Here is a 21,046-nt window from a genome sequence, read left to right on the forward strand (position 1 = left end):
TACTTGAGACTTCCTGACCTCTCAGCAAATTGAGTTGCCCTGACTGACAGGTAGTATCTGATAAAGATCCACTGAGCAGCTCTTTACTCCGGTTGTGTGGACTGGTGAGCGGCTGAGAACCAGAAGCTTGTTTGGCCAGCTCACCTGATATGGCGAGAGATCTCTTCGCTCACCGTGATCCCAGGGCCAAGGACCCGCTGAAATCACAAACACAGAGGAGCGCGGGGCTTGTCAAAACCCACTGAGGTGCAGAGGAGAGTCTGAACTGAGTCAATAAATAATTACGCACCTATCAGCGACTGCATGTAGGACACACTTGGCTGGTATGGTTGGAGGGCCAGACTGTTTATTATCTTTCATGAGAGTATCTGATAAAGACTTTAGCTCCTCAGCTTCCTCAGCTCATATGTTCCCTGAGGGTAGCACATTTGGATTAACAGCAGACCAAGTGGAGCCATGTTGAATCACTCTGTATTTCTTTACGGTTCTAAGAGAAGCACACTTCTGTGGTGTTCGGGTCACTTTTACAAGCAGCAAAAATAAAACATTCTCTCTTCAGCTTTTTTTTCTCAAAATTGCATCAATACCGGATGAAAGTGGTCAAGAACAAATAATAATTCAATGACAGTTAATGTTAAAAAATGGCTGCAATGATGGATACAGAGAAAAAAACGTTGCAGTTAAATGTAAGATATAATTAAAAATGCTAAATGTCTATTTATGTGTGTGAAATTCATATTTCACCCAAGTCTGAGTCTCGCTGAAGCCACAAAACAAGCTGATTGAATCATTTATGAGATAGTTATGTTCTTCCACTTGATACATTTTATGATTTTATTATTATATATAATAATAATAATAATAATAATAATAATAATAATAATAATAATAAACTGAGTAAGTATATTTACAAAATGTTACTTTTTATTAAACTAGCAAGTTTTTAAGGGCTCTTTACGAGCCTGTTGTGGGACTGCTTTCTGCTTTGATTTTGTTTGACTCGATGTTAATGTGAGGATGATGGATTGATTGATTATTACCATTTTATTTATAAAATTAAGGAAAATGGTCAGATGAAAGTAGTAGGGCATCCCAACTTTAACCAGTGTGGTTTCTGTGCTATGAATGACTCTTAAACTTGACTGAAAACCTTCATATCAAGTATTGTTGTGTAGAAAGTCCCATAACTGATTGCCGACTGTTTTCACAAGGATCTTAGAGAAAAGAGGTTAGACATGGGTCTATGATTGGCTCTGGATCAAGTGCAGGCTTTCTAAGAAGAGGTTTACTTGCAGCTACTTAAAAAGGACTGTGGTACATAGCGTGTTAAATAGGGACAGATTAATCATGTCGAGTAGACATGCTTACTAGATGTAGAGCTGCCTTAAGCAATTTAATTGGGATTGGGTTTGAGAAACTCTTTGTTAAAGTATGTTTTTAATCTGAAGTGATGAAAACCCTTGCTTCAATTAGGACACTTTAGAGAAACCACAGGAAAACAAGTCAAAATTGGAATCAGGAAGAAATGCCGAATGAAATTAAAATAGGCTTCTATCATTTTATAAAAAAGCCATCCAATTCTAATACTTAAAGGGAAGCACCGCTGCAAAGTCGTGTGTGGTAAAAAATACATCATTTAATCAAACACATCATTATCTAATAATCATGTTCCTTGTTTTATTTTTGCCTGAGCATGAAGAGTACTGTTTACATGACTGCTGCATTTTACTTATGTTATATTCAAGGACAGGATTTCTTTAAGACATTATAATGGGCTAATAAATCATCCTGAGAGGCAATCAAGTACCAAAACATCCCTCTTTTTGAATGCTGAATAGAAGAAAGCACAGAACAAATGTTCTGTATTGCAAGTTTCTTTGCAAATGTATCAATATTTATCAACTCATACAGCTCTCTGGAAAGTGTACATAAAGTGCTGTTTATTAACAGGGTGTCCATAATTTACAGTCAGCACACACAGAAACAATCATGAAGGAAGAGACGATTTCTGTTCATGAGTCAAAATCAAGGCTGTCAGAACCTGGAACTGGTTTATGAAAATCTCGCCAACATGCTGATCAGTGACAGCGGCAGAACACAATACCATCTCTTAAATCTGTACAAAATTAGTGTCAGTGAAAAATCCCCCATATTTCTGTGATATTTGGATGATGTCTCCATAAGCCTTGCCACTTATCGAGCTTTCAAAGGGTGAACAAAATTATAAAGATATTAAGAACTGTCCTAGATTTTCGGAGTGCTGCTCTCCACGGGATTTTATTGGCATTTTATTGGCAGAATATATTAAAGAAGAGGGAGGCAATATGGGTCTGTATTCAAAACACAGTTTTTTTATGATTCCAGGAAGACAGACCTAACCACAGAACAATGTTGCCTTTCTTTGGATATTAAAGTTAAACCAGCCTTGAAAACTTTCCATCTAGAAGCTGCAACCAACAGCAATAAGAAAGTGTTTCATTTTCTGCACATATAAACATGTTTACAATAAAGCACTCGATAATTAATTGCATACTTGAACATCTGCTCTTATTCAAGTGCTGCATTATAAGAATATAATGCAAGACCGAGTCCAGGTTTTTCCAGATATTAGTTTTATTACAGAAGCCGGTTATGAAATCAACCTCAATCTAAGTAATTAAATGACTACATTATGTTCAAATGACAAGTTTGCCCGGTATCGGCCCATTGAGACTAAACTCACGGCTCTCATGAGTCTATTACCATAGCAACAGGGACGACAATGGAAATAAGTCCAGGACTTTATAGTTCTATCTGAAAATAAGTTTGATATGATCCTTTTCATACATATATAAAACTCAAAACTCAACTGTGCCACTTAAGCCTTGTTTCCACAAAGCAGTCTGTTCAATCATAAACACATTAGTGTGGTTATTTTTGTGCTTCTATGATGAAATGTTTTGAATGGTAGCAAAAGATACACTCTACTGGCATATCTACCACACTGGTCAAATGCTACAAGGTGGAGTTAAAACATTGCACACCACTGGTCAGTCAGAACAACCAGAGTTTCTCATCTACCTGCTGCATTTTCACATGCTCAGGAAAAGTCAATGACTTGCACGCTTCAAGTAAGTGGCTACTTGAAATGTTGCTGATGCCATATTTTCCCCATGTTGTCCGAGCCGAAGTTTTATGTTATGCATCATTCTGATGTTAAATTTAAGAGGAAGACAGGTTAGGTTGAATGGTAGTGAGAAATGAAAACCATATGTGTTGCAGTTGCCCTGATGGACTGTAGTTCTGCTACACTCTGGAAACACAAATCACTTCTTGCGATTTGTGTTATGCAAAGAGTACTTCAGTGGAAAACAAGGCTTCAAAGTCCCTTAAAATACATGAGGAAATGCCTTCAGATGTTAAATGAAAGATGGAATTAAATGTGTTCAAAGTTCATGTCTACACCTGGATTTCTGCCTCCAACAGGCTTGCAGTGAGGGGCCCTGAGTCGAGTCTTATACCCCCTATCCCGGTCTCAGAGACAACTGGTGAGGCACTGGGGGTCTTAATGGTAAGAGAAGAAAGTGAAGGGGAGAAACTAGGCGTCATGGCTGACGGGGTAAGTCCTGTGTTCCTCGCTAAGGGGGAATATGCATATCTGCGGGAGGAGTGCCTTCTGCTCAGGTTTGGTACACGCCCCGGCTTTCGCGGAGGCACAGTTCTGATGCCAGGCTGAGCCACTCCTGTTATAAGAGGCGGTGGGTGCATGAGACAACTTGCCTCTACTGCCAAGTCCTCATGGCCACCCTCAAGCTCCTCATCAGGGAGCATCCCAATATCAGTGAAGACGGAGGCTAGAGATTGGTAGCTCGGCTCCCAGTCCAAAATGTATTCCCAGTTGTAGCTGCCCTGCAGCTGCTCCTCGGGACACATCAGTGAGGAGAGAGAATCTGGAGCTGCCTGGGCGTCCGGGAGGGGAGCATACCCCTTTGTCCTCATGCTCTCCTCCAAATCCCTCACTCTAAGTATTGCAGGAAGTAGTCCCTCACCTCCTCCCTCTTCTTTGAAGTGGTGGAGGCTTTCTGTGCTGGCCATCCCTGAGATTAAACATTTATTGACAGACATAATGTGCTCTGGCCCTACATCGATAGAGCGGCAGGAGGTACTGTCCCCTGGTAAAGAAGAATGTGGGATCTCAGTAGTCAGGTTGTCTTGCACTGGTTCGTCTCTTTTACGGCAGGGGTACTCATTAATCCACTTGATCTCCTGGTCCTCAGCGGTCTCACCTTCTGCTGATCCACGGCCACTTGAATCTGACTGATTGTATGAGTTCATCAAGTCTCTCGTGGTCACCAAGACGCCAGGCCGTTTCATCTGTTTTAGAGAGATTCCACTTTGCCTTTGGCCACTGGATCTACCAAACGAGCCTGTGCCGTGGTTCAAGTTTGCGGCAATGGCAGCAGCCTTTTTGATTGCCGCTTCCTTGATCTTGTACCTGAGAACCACGGCCACAAAAAATAGGAGGACAACTAGGAACATGATTAGTGAAACGCTCAAACTGAGCATGTGTGCGGTAAGAGGGACCCCAGTGAGCGCCTCTGCTGAGCTGGAGATATTGATGAAAACTAGGCAGTTGCTGGTCTTGGAGGCCATTTTAGGACTACCTGCGGACACTACCAGCTTCACCATGTCCTCGCTGGCATGGCTGCCTCTTCTGCGGTATACAGGTTCTGACACAAAAATGGTCCCAATTGTTTTGTTTATTGAGAAAAACGGCGATGGATTCACAATGGAGTACTCCACCAGACCGTCCATCCCTGCATCATGGTCCATCGCCATAACATAGCCGACTGTATCTCCACGTTTGGCATTCTCTGGCAGGAGGAAGCGGTACTGCTTTTGGTTGAAGATGGGACTGAACTCATCCACACCCTTGATGGTCACCTGCACTCTCACTGTAGCTGCTTTGTCGCCTTTGTCCCTGGCCTCCACTACAAAGCAGTATTCATTCTCAAGTTCGTAATCAAAGGTCTGTCGTGTGTGAATGTCGCCTGTAAGGGGGTCGATAGCAAAGGCCTCCTTCTTCTCGGGGCTGCCGCTGCCGTAGTCCATGAAGCAGGAGGACAAAATAGAGTAGGTGAGCTGTCCATAGAGGCCTAAGTCGTTGTCAACAGCGTGGACAGAACAGGTGTGGGTAAACGCTGGGAGGTTCTCAAGCACCGAGCAGTTGACAGTCGGGAACATGAAGTATGGAGTGTTGTCATTTTCGTCCAACACTGTGATGAAGACCACTGCAAAAGCCACCTTACGCTCTTCAGATGATTCGCCACCATCTGATGCCCGGATGGTGAGGGTGTATTTTGAGTCCTCCTCAAAGTCAAGCGAGTGGTTGACGACCAGGAGGCCGGTCTGACGGTCCAGCCTGTGGTGACCTTTGCTGTTCCCCGAGATAATGTCATACCGCAACAGGCCGTTAGTTCCCAGATCAGGATCCTGAGCCGTGACCTGCACCAGCCTGGTACCTACATAGCTGTTTTCACTCACCTGTGCGTGATATTCTGTGCTGGAAAAGACGGGAGCGTTGTCATTGCAGTCTGTGACAGTCACCATAACAACAGCAGAGCTGTTAAGTGGAGGCGTTCCTCGATCGGACACACTCACTGTCAGTGCGTAGCTCTCGGTGGTCTCACGGTCTAAAGGGTTACACAGAACAAGTTTTCCAACATTTCTCATCTGATTCTCAACCTGAACCATTTTTACTTCCAGGCAGAATCTCTTCTCCTCATTTCCCCCGATGATGGCATAGTCCAGATGGGTGTTTTCAGGGCTCCAGTCTTGGTCCTCTGCAGACAGTGTCAGTAAGGTGATGTCTGTGGGTGTGTCCTCCGGGACGGTGAGCGTGTAGATGTCCTGGTGGAACACAGGTGAATGATCATTGGAGTCCAGAATCAGCACATCGATGGCGGTGACAGCAGACAGCACGGGATCGCCTTCGTCTTTGGCCTCAACCAGGAGATGAATCAGGTTGCTGTTGGTGATGGCCTTCAAGGGCTTATTGGTGAAAACAGACCCTACAAGACAAAAAAAGAACAGATGGTTACCACCAATCAGTTTTATGGAGCTACTGGCTGCTTCTAGCTACCCGCTGTTGGGGTTCCATTGAAAGTTTTGGGCTGAGTAACACTTGGGGCATCCAACGGTTATTTCAAGGTATTTGTCGAAATATTTTTTTTGTTCCAGGGGTCAATATATGGCATTCTTTACCAGCAGACCTGGATCAGTCATGAATTAGTAGTCATGAATTTTCTGGTGCTTGTTTTATGTATTTTTTTTATTGTATTATATTACAGGATGCATTTTTTAAAATGATTCATTTCTGTCTGCATTTTATTGTATGTATTTATTGTTGAGTTTGTGTTTGTATTGTCTTTTGTGTCTTTGCCTCTCTGTTTATGCTGTGGTTTGTGGCATCAGTTTATGCTACACACCAGCCCCTATACAAATACACATGAAATACAAAATAAATCAATTATATATCCCCACATTAAAAGTACACGACTGCTTGCTTACACATTTGCAATAAGAACTTTACAAGGACATGATACTGTATATCAGATTTTAGTGGCCAATCCAAACCCCCCAATTACTCAAATCTGTTTCCCTGTTATCAAATCATTATACTGCAGTCAGTCAGCAGACACACGTTGATTTAATCTTACACTGAAACCGCTTACAAGGTAAAGAATCTTTAGCAGACATCTGTTCTCAACAATGTAAAACTATAAAACTCTCGTCGATTGATTTAACAGATGGTTTAACGAACACACAGATTGTTCCTGGACTTGTTTCTCCTCAGAATAAGAACCATAAAACATGTCTGCTTGTATGACAACATACTGAGAGTTAAATCAAAATTGTCCTTGTCATTATGCGCTGCAATGCAACATCATTTCCTGTGAGACCATTCTCTAATGAATTCCATATGCATACTGTAAGAGCTTTTCTTTTTTCCAGTAAATGTTTGTCCATCCAATTTATTATTCCACTTCACTGCCATTTAAAACTTTTCTACAGGACGACTATATTAATACTAAAGCTCTACTCTTAAGCAGCACTATTCATTGTTTGTGAAACAAACAGGCATTGAAGAAACTGGAAAGTTACCGTGCCGCAAAAAAAGGCACCATATTAAATTTTCGGATTCCCTTTGGAGAGCTTTAGTCAACATTGATGCAAATTTCACTTTCCATTAGTGCTCGCCGCCACAAAACAGGGCAAATTCATTTCTCTGATATTAAACCTTGGAGTTCAAATATGATAGAAGCACATAAATCACACTGGAGTGGAAAAGACTGGCCAGAACTGAGGAGTGGTGGTTTCCTTTCAGCTCTGCAGGATTTATCTTCGTTCTTGGGTTGAGGGATTTTTAAAAGGGAGATAATAGGATAGGCATGGCTCCTCTGAAGCACTTTATCTCAATGAATTCTAATTACCACTCTGCTGCTTCTCTTTACCGCTGTCTGAGGAACTCACTGGCACATCCTAGACTACACAAATATAAACAGTAGAGAAGTGTTTCTGCTACTGGCAGACCCACAAGACTCTATAACTTCTGATCCTGCATGCTGAGAGAGACTTTCCCTGTGCCCTTTTCTTTGGCGTGTGCCCCTTTAACGATGCCAGAGAAACTGATTTTAATGGAGGGATGAATATGAAAATCAGACCACCAGACAGCTATGAGTCATGAAACTTGAGTAAATGTCTTTAACAGAAGGGCTACAATACATTTTTGGATCATTGTTTTATCCTTCTGGTGAATTCTTAACCTTTCTGTAATCAACATAAACACAGAGACAGTGATGGTTTGCTGTCAGTGAGGCATAAACATGAGAGCGTCGCAGGAAGTGTTTTTCCGTCAGTCATGCCCCTCTCACCGTCGTCTGGCTCGATGTAGAAGCCTTGTAAAGGAGATGAAAGCAGTCTGTACGTGATCTTGCCATTCGGCCCAGAGTCTCTGTCGATAGCGGACACTGACAGAACTAATGTGTCTGCTGAAGCCAACTCTGACATCTCCACCTGAAACGAGAAACAGCTAATGAGTCACATCTGCATCATGTAACAAAAGCTTCTTCACTTAAGAAACATTTACTGATGCTTTATAACTCATTACAAACATATGTATGAACAACTTTTAGGTTACCAGGTTTGAATCAATGAGAAATGTATAACATATATTTATTAAAACTCATAAATCTGGAATAAGCCCTGCCTTAGCAGAACTTTTTCCCTAGTAACAACAAGCTGAAGCTGTTTTATTTACGGCTCGCTGACCCCAACCCGTTAACATATCGGCCTTCTACCCTTTTTATTGACAAATATATCATCTGTACCTGGTAGGAGACCTCGGTGAAGACTGGAGCGTTGTCATTGACATCAAGCACTTGAACTCTGACCTCTCCGCTGGTCTGGTGGAGGGAGTCGGACGCCCAGACTGTCAGCACGTACTCCATCTGCTCCTCATAGTCGAGGGCTCGAGTCAAGGTAACTACACCGGTGTACCGGTCGATGGCAAAGGGAACGTTGGTGCTGCTGTTGTCTGAAAAGCTGTAGGTGATGGTGGAGCTCAGGTCCACGTCGTTCGCGGTCACCTGGGTGACCATGTAACCTGCAGGCAAATCTACAGACGAACGGAAGATGTCAAAATAACTCACAAATAGCATAAAGAGCATTTTTTATTATCCAGTGAGGCCTGGTCTTACTCTCTGCTATAACCACAGGCTCCATGGGGGGGATGGCGGGGCTGTTGTCATTGACATCCACCACCTGGACCCTGACGGTGGCGGTGCTGCTGAGTGGAGGGTTCCCCCTGTCTGCTGCCTGCAGAACCAGCCTGTAATACAAAGGCAGGGAATAAATGATAACACTGAAACCAAATATTTAGCAAGAGATAGTATATTAATACATTGTTCTACAGCAGGTTGTAAATGTCATCATCATAGTAGACTTGAGCAGATATTTTAGGCTTTTTCAGTACATTTTAAATTCACTAATTCTCATTTCACTTGCGCAGATCTTGACTGTTGTACTGAACATGAATAACAGAATCATCAACAGTTATGCAGCTACAGAAAAAAAATAAAGTAGCAGGTTTTCCTCAATCACTCATATTCTTTTTAAAGTATATATATTTTTGGCTTTATTGACAGGACAGTTGAAGACATGACAGGAAACAGGTTGAGAGAGAGGAGAGGGGGACATGCCGGATTCAAACATGAGGCTGCTGCAGCGAGGACGCAGCCTCTGTACATGGGACACCTGATCTACCCACTGAGCTAAACGGCGCCCCAATGTGTCGTATTCTACAGGTTACTGCTGACCCGTCCTGGACACCAAAGTTCTAAGAATCTGGAACTGAACCGCTTTTAGAACCAGATATCATTCGATGGAAAAGGAGCTTTTGTGAAACTGGCCTCACATCGACAAGGGTTTGCAGCGTGCCAGTGGCAGCGACTCATAGGACATGTGTTGTTGCTTTGTGGGTGGCATCTCCATTAGTCTGGAATAAACCCTTTTTTTAATATGTGAGATGTGCTTACTTGTATGAGTGGGTGATCTCGCGGTCCAGTACAACATTGGTGGCGAGAATCCCTCGAACAGAGTCTAAAATAAACGCTTCGTTAGGGTTACCGGACACGATGGAGAACTCGATCTGCCCGTTCATCCCGCTGTCAGCATCCGACGCAAACACCTGCAGAATACAAGAGCACAGATTCGGTTATTAATACGATCTTATCACGACTAAATATACGATACACCTGCTTGGGAGTTTTAAATGTTCATACCTGCATAATGTAGGTGTTGTGCGCTTGCCCCTCCCAGACAGCAGTTCTGTAGCCGCTGTGCTCGAACACCGGCGCGTTGTCGTTCACGTCCAGCAGGCTGATGGAGACCCGGCAGTGAGCCGTCTGCAGCCCGCTGTCAGCCAGAACCACCAGCTGGATCTGAGGGCTCTCCTCGAAGTCCAGAGAGTTATCTTTCTGCACACGGATCTCACCTGGAGGAGAGGATTTAAAAACTGATGTATAACCCCAAAAGACTGAGACAACAGTCCCTCAGATTTTTATTTTACTCTTCATCAATGTGTAATTTTTATTCTAATGATATATCCCAATTATAACATCGGTATTTGAATTGATTTTCCACTTTAGTTTCAGTCTTTTCCTCTTTGGCCTTGTGATGTTTTGGCTTTTTTAAATTTATCTGATCAGGGAGAGAAATGGAAAGAAAAGCTCGACTTTTAGACTTTTTAAAAAGGTGTTGAAAGAAGCTCTTTTAGGTTCAAGTTTTTGTGGTAACCCTACAAAAGAATCCAGTCTACAGTGTCGCTATAATATTGTGTCTCTGGTTCTGAACTGTGTCCACTTCATTGCGTTATGTAGACATGGATCCAAAAAAGCAGTTTGTGGTGGAATATGATAAAATCAGGCAGGCAACGATCATAATTCTTTAGGAAATACTTGCATATAAACAACCAGATGAACTTGATAAGCTGAAAAGGCATTTTGAGGAGAGACGCAGGGCCTGAAAAGGGTGGATTAGAAGCCCTGATTGATTTTACATAAACAATGGTGAGGACGGGAAGTCCAGCTATTTTTCTGGACACTTTTGTGGAAAATAAAACGGATGAACGAGAACGAGAATTTGTGCTATTAGCATAAATTAAGTGATGAAAGTAGGCGTGACGTTCCTGTAAATGAGAACCAGGGAACTCCGGTAACAGCTTTGGATGGGGACAAAATGTTTCTGCGTGCAAAAAAAAATGTGTTACCGGTGTGACGATTGATGGAAAAAATGCGATCATCGTTGCCACTGAATATGGTGTATGTGATCCTTTGTCTGCTGTTGTTCTGGTCAGTGGCCTCCACTTTAGCGATCCAAGTGCCTTGACAAAGAGAAAGGGGAAAAGTTAGTGAGGGTTTTAATGGTGTCGCTGAAAAAAAGTAAGTAAAAGAGACGGTTGAACGTACCGGCCCTGCTGTTCTCCTTGACAGTAGCGTTGTAGACCTTGTTTGTGAACTGTAGCCCTTCGTGCTCTCCCTTCAGGTGGATGAAAAACAGGCAGGTGGAGGTCAAAGCGGGACGTCCTCGGTCTGAAACCACCACCTGCAGCTTCCTCCCGGAGAAACCGGCTCTCACGCGCCTTCTCAGTGAAATCTCTCCTGTCTCGCTGTTGATGTCGAACAGATTTTCCTCGTCCGTCAGCGTGAACCGCATCGTCCCGTTCTCACCCTGGTCACCGTCCGTTGCCATCACTGTGGTAATGATCTGGTTTGGTAGCGTCCTCATGGAGACCCACGCATTGAGGGGATTCTGGTCACAAACCGGCACGTTGTCGTTCACGTCCTCCACCTGTACGGTCACCGACGCCACAGAGCTCAGCGGTCCCTGAGTGCAGCCGTCAGTGGCCACGGCTCGGAGGGTGTACTGAGCCCTGCTCTCTCTGTCCAGAGTCCTGGTGGTGCTGATCACTCCTGTGACAGCGTCTATGGAGAAGGCCCCCTGGCTGCTGTCCTCTGTCAGAGAGTAGGTCACGTCCCCGTTGGAGCCCTCGTCAGGATCAGAGGCGCTGACGCGCAGGACTTCGGCTCCCGCAGGTAGGCCCTCGCTGATGGAGGCGTGGTAGCTCTTACGGGTGAAGGAGGGGATGTTGTCGTTCTGGTCCAGCAGCAGCAGCTGGAGCTGGGTGGAGGAGCTGAGCGGGGTGGGGCCATAGTCACGGGCCTGTATGGTGAGGGTGTAATTCTGCCTTTCCTCGCGGTCCAGGACCTGAGTGGTGCTGACAACACCTGTGTGGCTGTTGATGGTAAAGCGACCTCTGTAGTCCTCACCTAAAGACAGCAGAAAGACATTAAAAGGATAATTATGTTTTGAATTTCTCTTCCAAATTAGTTTGGCTCAACCTCAGGGACTGTTTAGGTGGCTTGACAGACAGAGCACTTCCCTGGTTTCTTACCTAATATGGAGTAGTGTATAGTTCCATTCTCTCCGTGGTCGGGGTCGGAGGCCTGAGCCGTGTGGACGACTCCGGGAGGCAGGTTTTCTGGCAGGCTGATCTGGAAGGACGACTGCATGAACTCTGGAGGGTTGTCATTGTCGTCCAGCACAGAGCACAGCACTGTGGCCGTCCCCGACAGAGGCCGCGTGCTGCTGTCACGAGCCTGGACTGCAGACAGGAAACAAAAGGATTGTATTCAATTTTCAACAGTCATGAGAAATCAATAATTCAATACATTTTACAGTGGATGTACACTGGATAATGAACTACAGGAAGGCCACCCATGGGAGGACGAAAGCTGTTTTTTCAACGGTTATTCACCGAATATAATGAGAAAAGAGTTACGTTACGCGTAACATCGGCTGTCTCGGTCTCTTAACATCTCAATGAGCAGATCTTTTGACTTTCTAGACTTTTAAAAGCACGACAGACCCTACAAATGACAAGAAAAATCCTGTCAACGTAAAGTTTCCCCTGACGCCTTTTAATACGCGCTGAAAACGACCTGGTATTTTACATCTTTCCAGATTCATCTGCAGCAAGAGAAAACTGTCCCCACATATTTCAGTGTTTCCCAAGACGCTCTGTACGATTCTGGAGCGACTTCAAGACACCCAGGCCTTCCTGTTATTATATTTTGTTATTAGATTTAATTGTTCACCATTCTGCTGACTGTACAAATATGACGATAAAACATCTGAAAGCAGTTTGTGCCTAAACGCCGCTGAACAGTTTGAATGCAATTACAGCGCGCGCCCGCGAGAGAGTGAAAGCAAACACTTCAAAAGGCAGAGGGTGCAGTCGGCAGAGGTTAGATATACTGTACCTCAGCCCTGTAAAAGTCTGCTGTTTCCTTTACATAAATCAATCCGCCGAACAGCGTCGCCCTCATACGAGAGGCGGACCTTGGGCTCTTTATGACTTTGGCTGTGAAGCATGACAACAGAGAAGGTAGAGAATGAGAAACAGAGCGAGAAAGACGTCTGTGTTTGATGGAGACCTCTGTGCGCTTTTGTTTTAGCAGGTTCAGATTTTTCTTTTTCAGATATTTTCATAACCCTTCAGCAGGAAGATCTGAGCCAAGTGTCGACGCAAATGTGCAGCGGAGCAGGAACGAAGCACAAAGAACAGACTCACGGGCTTTTGGAAGATATAATACATGACATTTTTGCATTCAAAAGTCTTAAAACGACAAGGCTTTTATCATTTTTTCGAGTTGTATGTTTCCAACATGCATTCCTTAAGTCAACAGCGTCTTTCATTTTGTCTTTCTCTATTATCACTTCCAGGGGAAACATCAGGTAAGTGAGGAAGGAAATCCACAAACTTGACTTCACATAACCTGAATAAAATCTTTAGAAAATGTACATTTCCCCAAACGAGTCATGCCAGATAGATGCAAGGGCGGTCGCTACTTCAAGACATCATCAAACTTCAATTTTGTTAGTACTGTTTTCCTACACACAGACCCTCGGTGGCAGAAATTCCATACAGTGTGTTTAGACGTCGGTGTGCGCTGTTGCTCGCTAACGTTAGCTCACGGCTAGCGTGCAGTAAACACTGCGCGGGTAACGCAAATAAACACAAAAGTTCCCGCTGTCAAACTCGCTCCACTGTTGACGTATACACTGTTCAACAGCCACCACTGCTGATGAAAGTCTGACTGATGTGACTCAGGAACAAATATTCACAGATGAGTGAATGTTTTATAGTTTCATTCACATTAAATTGTATCTTATATGCTGACTTCCCTAATCGATCCCGGAAGGACTGGCCGCAACTGCACCGTAACCTTGAGTAAACTTGTGGATTTCTTTTAATGCAGAATCAATACTTTTAAATAGCTAGATTTAATCAAAAGTAGCTTCTCATTCAGCAAATCCCATCACTGCTGTTGTATTATATGTATTTTTATGTGGCAGCCTTTTTGTCCAAGACAAATCTCCCACGGGACAATTAAATGAATCTTGAATTATTGCTGATACGGATCTATCAGGTCAGTGTGAACTTTAAACTTTACAACCCTGATTCCAAAAGAGCTGCGACGCTTTGATATTTAACGTTTTACCTCATCATCTTTATTGATCTTTGTTAATAACTGCTCACTCATAGTTTTATGCTGGCAACAAAAGACCAGGAAAAGTTGTTAAATTCTCCCAAAACACCAGTTTGGAACATTTCCCACAGGTGACCAGGTTAGCTGTTAACAGGTGATGGTATCATGACTGCATGCATCCTCCTCAGTCGTTCACAGGTAAGGCAGATGTGTAGAGGATCTCACCACATGGGCAACTCTCTGAAACACAGTTCCTTTGCACATGATTGCGTTCTGTTTGTATTTACATTTTTTCACGGCGTCCCAGACTCTCAACATGTGCACATCTGGTGATTACGAAACTAACCTCGGCCCGCTGTCTGACCCGCAGTGCAGTTGTGAGTTATTTGTCTCACTCATCAGCACCTGATTATGACTGATTGCACTGTTTGTTTCTGCTTTTCCCAACTTTTTTTTTTTTAAATAAAGACTCACAAGGTTTTATTTCCCCTCTGGACGCTGCAACATGCCGCTCTGATTAATTACGGCCAAGAAAACATACAACGAGACTAATCACTGAGCCGATTCCAGAAATTCCAAATGTCCGTTCAGTTTAACAATCACCTCACTCAAGACGTGCTGCGAGATGCTGCACTGCTCCTTGTTTTCAATGAATCCTAATAATACCGATGGGCAAAGCATTGATTTTCATAAGAAGTGGGATTCAGAATATATTCGCAAATGTCAAAAATGTATTTTCTAAGTGTTAATTAAATGCGTGACATTAATGGAACAAAAAAAAAGGCGGAACTAAACTGCGAGGGTAGTGCTGCACATGCACAGTTTACAGTGCGCACATGCCCGAGTCATCTTGAAGTTCATTTTCAAGCGTTTCTTTTATTAAACAACTGGATAATCACCTCTGCAAGACGAATGTCAAGCAGTTTAGGTTTGTATCTGCTGCTTCACTCCGTTAATGTTACAGCGTAACATCTGGTCGACATAGAACTGGAGCCAAAGACTGAAAATAATTCCCTTTTTCTTTTCATTAAAATAAATTGAGAATCATTTTGAATCGAAGAAGGATTCTGAATCGTACCCGACACCTAAGAATCAAAATTTTATCAAATTGTGAGATTACCAAAGACTCACACTCCTACTTAACAATCTTAAAATCGGATTCGTAAAAGTTCATTAATCTTTCAGACGTTTATGTGGGCATCATTTACTTCAAGCACTCTTTTAAACACTGTGATAAACCCTGTTGTCTCAAATATCCGTGTGTTTTTGACACGTTGTGGTCATGCAGCCCGGTCACCAGGATGCCAAGTGCGTTCACATTAAGACGTGTCATCGTCCCGTGTACCGTATGTTCACAAAATGTGTCATATCGTGTCCAGATTGTGTGTCCGTGACCTGACTGTCACAGTAGAAGGAATCTGCCAAACCAGTTCCTGCAGTTTAAGGGAACGTTTCAACGTTTGTGAGCGTGAAACCACTGGATGTCTTTAAAGAGCTCCCGGGGAGATTTCCGGTTTCTGTGTTTGTGGCGACCACAGCAGGTATTTTGAGCCAAAACATGATCTTTTCCTGATGCTAACCAAGTGGGTTTTAACCACATTAAAAGCACGGCGTTTATATAACTGAGAAGTTGCAACATACCTCTGAGGGTGAAGTGCTGCTGCTGCTCTCTGTCCAGGTAGGAGGTGGTGGTGATCAGGCCGGTGTACGGGTTGATGCTGAAGAGCTCGTAGCCGGGGCCGGGCAGCAGACTGTACCACACCACGGCGTTCTCCTCTGCAGGAAGCACACAGCAGGTTCATGTATGTTAACAGGCCATGGAGTAATGTTAATACTTGCGAGGAGATATAACGTCCTGGTGTTATTATCATAGTTACTGGTTGACAGTGAATGTAACTCTCTGTGGTCGAGGTACCTTGAGGACAAAATGACTCACTAAAACGCGCTAATACTTTCCAAAAAATCTTCCAGTTCTCCATCAAAACTCTGAAAATTGTTTTCTGTCTTTCAATCTTGGCGTTTCTGTCTGTCCTGGAGGTTGAGCTTAGCTCATGCCAGCTCTGCTTCCAGTTCAGACGGGCCTTATCTGGAATTGGAAACAGAACCCGTCATGTTCGAACTGACAGGGGGAGCCTTTATCCAGTCTGGCTCCGCTCGAGTTAGCTCTCATCTGCAGCCACACATCGACCAACAGAGAACAAAGTTAGCTTCAAAACACACAAACTGTGAAGGTGAAGCTCGGCAGTATAATGCAGGAGTTTTAAATCTTTTGATATCAGAGAACCTCTGCAGACGCCGTCCAGGTGTGACTGAAAAGTTGGACCGTCCTGTCTTAACATGTGTTCATGGACATCAGATGACGTGTTTTGCCTCACTGGGGGCCTGGGGGGGTTTAATTATCAGCCTATTATTTATTATCAAATAGTTTTAAATGTATTTTATTTATCCATGCTGTTCCTCAGACTTTTGATGCAAACATTTAGCAAAAAACAGGAGAAAACGGGATTTTACAGCAAAAAAGAGTGAAATAGGACAACCACGCATTAGGTGACCTCATACACGATGAGTCTGATATCGTGCTCACATCTTCCCATCAAAGATCTCTGTGAATAATAAAACGGTTTCTGGTTTTCTCCCTGCAAACAGACGACAACATTTGCGCAACAAAGTGAAATCCAGGACACGCACAGTGAGACAAAAGGTTAGCTGTCAAACTCGCTGATATCGCACATCTCCTCTGACTGACTCCGGCACATGGAAACTGTGTACGGACACGAAACAATGGTCACCTTTGGGGAGCGTTGGTGATGGGGGGGGCAGCGGCAGAGCGGCCTCAAATAAGACTGGTGGGAGAGCGGGCTGCGCTGCCAGACGAGCCGATTCGAGGAGACGGATGAAAACACGGCGCCTATTGGCACAGATGGCTTGGATTATAGAAATCATCATGAGAGAGGACCTTTCAGATCTCCCAGAGGAGCTGTGTGCTTGCTGTTCTTGGACAATTCTCACCCCCAAGAATGTTAGTTCACATTGAACCCCCCACACACACACTCCCCTCCTGCACTGATCCACCCGCCACATGCCCTCCACCTCCACTATTTAAAAGTACTGTCAACAAGACGGGGTGAAGTGGGATTTGGGGAGGCCCCGCGCACAACGTGTTAAAATAAACAGGGCTGATGTGTAGATTTGTGAATGTGATTCTGGGTCAGACGGATGGGATTTGCCGGGATGTACAGTGAATGTATAACACGTGAAAAAGACACAAACGGAGCGACGCGGGAGGGGGGAAAAAAAAGGGGGAGGCAAAGGTTGGTTTCAATTAAACTGCTAATGGAGTGAAACAAAACAGACGATAACCTTGATTCACTGCAGCGCTGACGTTTAACCAAAACATGGCAGGCCGAGCCGCTGGCCGACTGCTTTTTGTCACGTGCTACATCGCTTTAAAATAATAGAAGAGAACTGTTTCACTGCAGCTGAGAGACAAGCATGCTGTAGAGGGGTTTTCCTCCTTTATGCCATATAATGCATCGAGTATTTTAAAACAGATTGGAAATAAAGCTACTTATCCTCCCTAATTTATAAAATACAACATTATTTAGGAGCTCAGATGCTTTGTTCTTGAGTTTAATCTTATTTCCATGTGTCACTGTGTGGTTTGATGTATATTCAGTCTATGGTTTGAGGCTCTCAGAGTCTAAAAAGACACATGCTAGTGCTGCCACCTACGCCCTTCTGAGGCAAACTGCCACCTCCACTTCCACAGACACGCATTAGGTACCATGTCTACGTGCAGAGACACAAGTACACAGCAGGTGGTTTGGTCTCTGGATCATGACAGTAAATCCACGAGTCTGGTGGGATCTAATTCATCAGGAGCTGAGGTCGTCCCCATTCTTACTTTAGTCAGCTTATTCAGTGAAAAACAAGCATGTTTCCCCAGAATCTGTCCGTGTCTACCAAAACCCACATTGGTATACACAGTGAGTGTGTGTAGAAAATCACCGTATTAAAAAAAAGTAGAGGTGTAGCTGCCCTTTTTTTTAACTCAGAAAAAAGCTTTTCTTTCTTCTTAACTTTGAGCCAAGATTATTTTGTCAAACGAAAGTGTTCACAAGGCCGTCGATCAAATGTCAAACATGGGTCTTTAGATTTTCTCTCACAAGAAAATGTGACCTGGAAAATGTGACTAAATGAGATCTAAAACAAATTGACCACATTTCCCCCATTTGTAACACCAGCTTACTCAAACGGGATATTAAAAGCTGATGATTGTTACCTGAATCGGCGTCAGTGGCAGACACCCTGATCACTGGCTCCCCGGGGTCTCTGTTCTCCGCCACACTAGCGTTGTAGATGCTCCGACTGAAGACCGGCAACTGGTCGTTCACGTCGCCGACCTCCACCGTCAGAGTCTGGGTGGAGGAGAGCGAGGGCAGGCCGTGGTCCACAGCACGGACGGTCAGCCGGTGTAAACGTTGGGTCTCGTAGTCCAGAGGGGCGGAGAGAAACAGGAGGCCTGGAGGAGATGGAGGAGGATGGACAATTTACCCCGATACAGATATAACAGCAGTGAGCTAATACCTGCTCATACATCAGCCCAGGCTGGCTCCACTAAAACCAGTATCCCTAATAATCATGCTGTGTTAAATTCCCACCTGTTTTCTCTTCGAGTGTGAAGAACCTGTTCTTGTTTCCAGCCATGATGACATAAGAGATGACCCCATTTTCACCCAGATCTCCATCTATGGCCACAAAACGATGCAGCAGACTCCCCACCTCTGCGTCCTCCATCACCTGAGCCGAGTCGGCTGATATGAACACCGGCCGGTTATCGTTCACGTCCAGCAGGAAGACCTGAGCCGTCACCGACGTCTGTTTGCGCTCCTCCTTCCTCTTCGCCTGGTCGGTGGCCGTGACAGTGAAGGCAAAGCTGGGTCTGGTCTCCCGGTCTAAAGGCGCAGCTACAGTCAGGCTCCCCGTGTAAGGGTTGATCTGAAAGGGGAAGCGTGGTGAGGAGGCGCTGAGCTCGGGGTCAAAGGTCAGAGAATAGCGGAGGGCGCTGTTAGGAAAGGTCCCATCAGCATCTCTGGCATGGAAAGCGAACGCCAGCGATGCGACCGCCGCGTCCTCCGGCAGACCGAACGTCACCAGTTTATCGGGGAACCAGGGCGTGTGGTCGTTGACGTCCTCCACCATCACACTGACCAGCACCGACATGTTCACTCCAGGAACCATTGCAGCATCCTCAGCCCGGACCAGGAGGAAGTACTGCTTGGCCGACTCGTAGTCCAGCGGCTGGTTGATGTATATGTCACCGGAGGAGCTGTCGATGCCGAAGTGAATGCTGCCGTCGCCCTCAGAGATGGAATAATGGAGTCTGCCTCTGTCTGCCACACTGGCAGAGCCGATGACAGTCGCCGGCTCCGTGTCCTCCTTCACAGTAAAACGCCTCAGAAGCTGATGGTCAGAGCGGCCGTACAGAGACTCCAATCCATGAACCTGAGGAGGAAACGCACACGGAGGGATATCGTTTGCAAAGTATGAACATTTTAAAAGTCACAGCGATAATATATATGATCTGACACCTTTTAAAGAGACAGGAAATCTCCCAGGGTCTGATTTGGAGGTGTAGATAAAAACTTTTTAAAAGCTCTTGATATAAAACCACTATATGTCTCCCCCTGGTGATAAACTTGTCTTACTACTACTACTTTAATTCTTTTCATTGTGCTCATTGTTTTGTCTGCACATTTTTTAAAAATATACATTATATATAGTTCAATGACTGGAGTCTATTTTTGGACATATTTCTGCTGCATGTTGTTTTCCAAACTGGAGGGAAAGCTTTTTGCTGTTTTCTGCATAATACAACATTTAGAGTGTGGACGACCTTTCTTCTTTTCCTTGAGAGGTGAACATCATGTACCAGGGACAAGTCATAATACCAGTTCTGATGATAAAAGCATTCCAGGCACTCCAAAAAGAAAATATCAGCCCTGATGAAGACATATTGGTCCAAACATGTTGGCTTTTCTAATGATTTAGCCACCACAATAAAAGCAATTTAACGTTTTTGTCCTCAATTTTTCTTATATTTTCTTTGTTGGAGTACCTGAATGTAATCACCCTCTTCTCATATTTTCCGAGAGCACCCAGAAACAAATACATAAGCATATCCAGCAGGACCTGCAAGAAGTGCAGGACTGACTGTACCTGTACATGAATGACTGCCGTGTCCTCCAGAGGTGAAGCTCCGCTGTCCTTTGCTTTCACTCTCAGAGTGTAAAACGGTTCAGGGTTCTGGGTGAACAGCTCCGTTGTTCGGATGTCTCCGCTCTCACTGTCGATCTCAAAGTGTCGGCGACGCTCCGCCTCTAAACCGACTGAGAGAGAAAAAACAACAACGCGGTGATACTCAGGACCTCAGTAACAAAGACCAAACTGCACAGCTCAATGTGTCCGAACACTGTGTCGATAACTGACCTGTGACCATCGAGAAGATGACTGTCCCATTCTCTCCCGCATCTAAATCTTTGGCAAACATGTTTGTCACTAAGGATCCTGCTGGTAGACCAGCCCAGACCTGAAACAGAGAGAGGAACAGAGTGAGTTACACACTGGGTATAACGACAACATCACACTCCTGTAGTACGATATAAAATCTCTACATGTTCACCTGAATGCTGAGCTCCTTGCTGGCAGGTAGGTGGGTGAACTGCGGAGTGTTGTCGTTGATGTCGGTCACCAGGATGTGAACGGTGGCGGTGGCGTTCAGACGAGGGTGGCCCTGGTCCGTCACCATCACCTTCAGGCTGTGCTGGCTGTGCTGCTCCCGGTCCAGCGCCACCCAGTTGATGATTTCACCTGGAAAGGGTAACGAGATGAGAGAGAAGGGTGAGGATGAACGGCTGCACGGTATCATTAAAAAGTAAAAGCGTAAAAGAACGCTG

The 21,046-nt window shown here is 44.5% G+C and overlaps 1 protein-coding gene across 1 annotated transcript in view; it reads right to left on the minus strand.

Annotated features, from left to right (window-relative positions):
• Positions 1-1,923: 1,923 nt before the first annotated feature.
• Positions 1,924-21,046, minus strand: part of dchs2 (dachsous cadherin-related 2) — a 29,135-nt gene continuing 10,012 nt past the window's right edge. Inside the window, exons 6-20 of the mRNA XM_037096050.1 lie at positions 20,773-20,960; positions 20,580-20,679; positions 20,310-20,479; positions 18,752-19,595; positions 18,373-18,612; positions 15,732-15,866; positions 11,993-12,202; positions 11,007-11,867; positions 10,808-10,921; positions 9,822-10,033; positions 9,576-9,727; positions 8,739-8,869; positions 8,370-8,656; positions 7,914-8,055; positions 1,924-6,050 (exon numbers count right to left, since the gene is read on the minus strand). Coding sequence (XP_036951945.1) covers positions 3,439-6,050; positions 7,914-8,055; positions 8,370-8,656; positions 8,739-8,869; positions 9,576-9,727; positions 9,822-10,033; positions 10,808-10,921; positions 11,007-11,867; positions 11,993-12,202; positions 15,732-15,866; positions 18,373-18,612; positions 18,752-19,595; positions 20,310-20,479; positions 20,580-20,679; positions 20,773-20,960 — 6,398 coding nt within the window. The 3' untranslated portion in view covers positions 1,924-3,438. The remainder of the gene's footprint in view (positions 6,051-7,913; positions 8,056-8,369; positions 8,657-8,738; positions 8,870-9,575; positions 9,728-9,821; positions 10,034-10,807; positions 10,922-11,006; positions 11,868-11,992; positions 12,203-15,731; positions 15,867-18,372; positions 18,613-18,751; positions 19,596-20,309; positions 20,480-20,579; positions 20,680-20,772; positions 20,961-21,046) is intronic.

This window comes from Acanthopagrus latus, chromosome 1 (genome assembly GCF_904848185.1).
Source record: "Acanthopagrus latus isolate v.2019 chromosome 1, fAcaLat1.1, whole genome shotgun sequence".
Lineage (NCBI taxonomy): Eukaryota > Metazoa > Chordata > Actinopteri > Spariformes > Sparidae > Acanthopagrus > Acanthopagrus latus.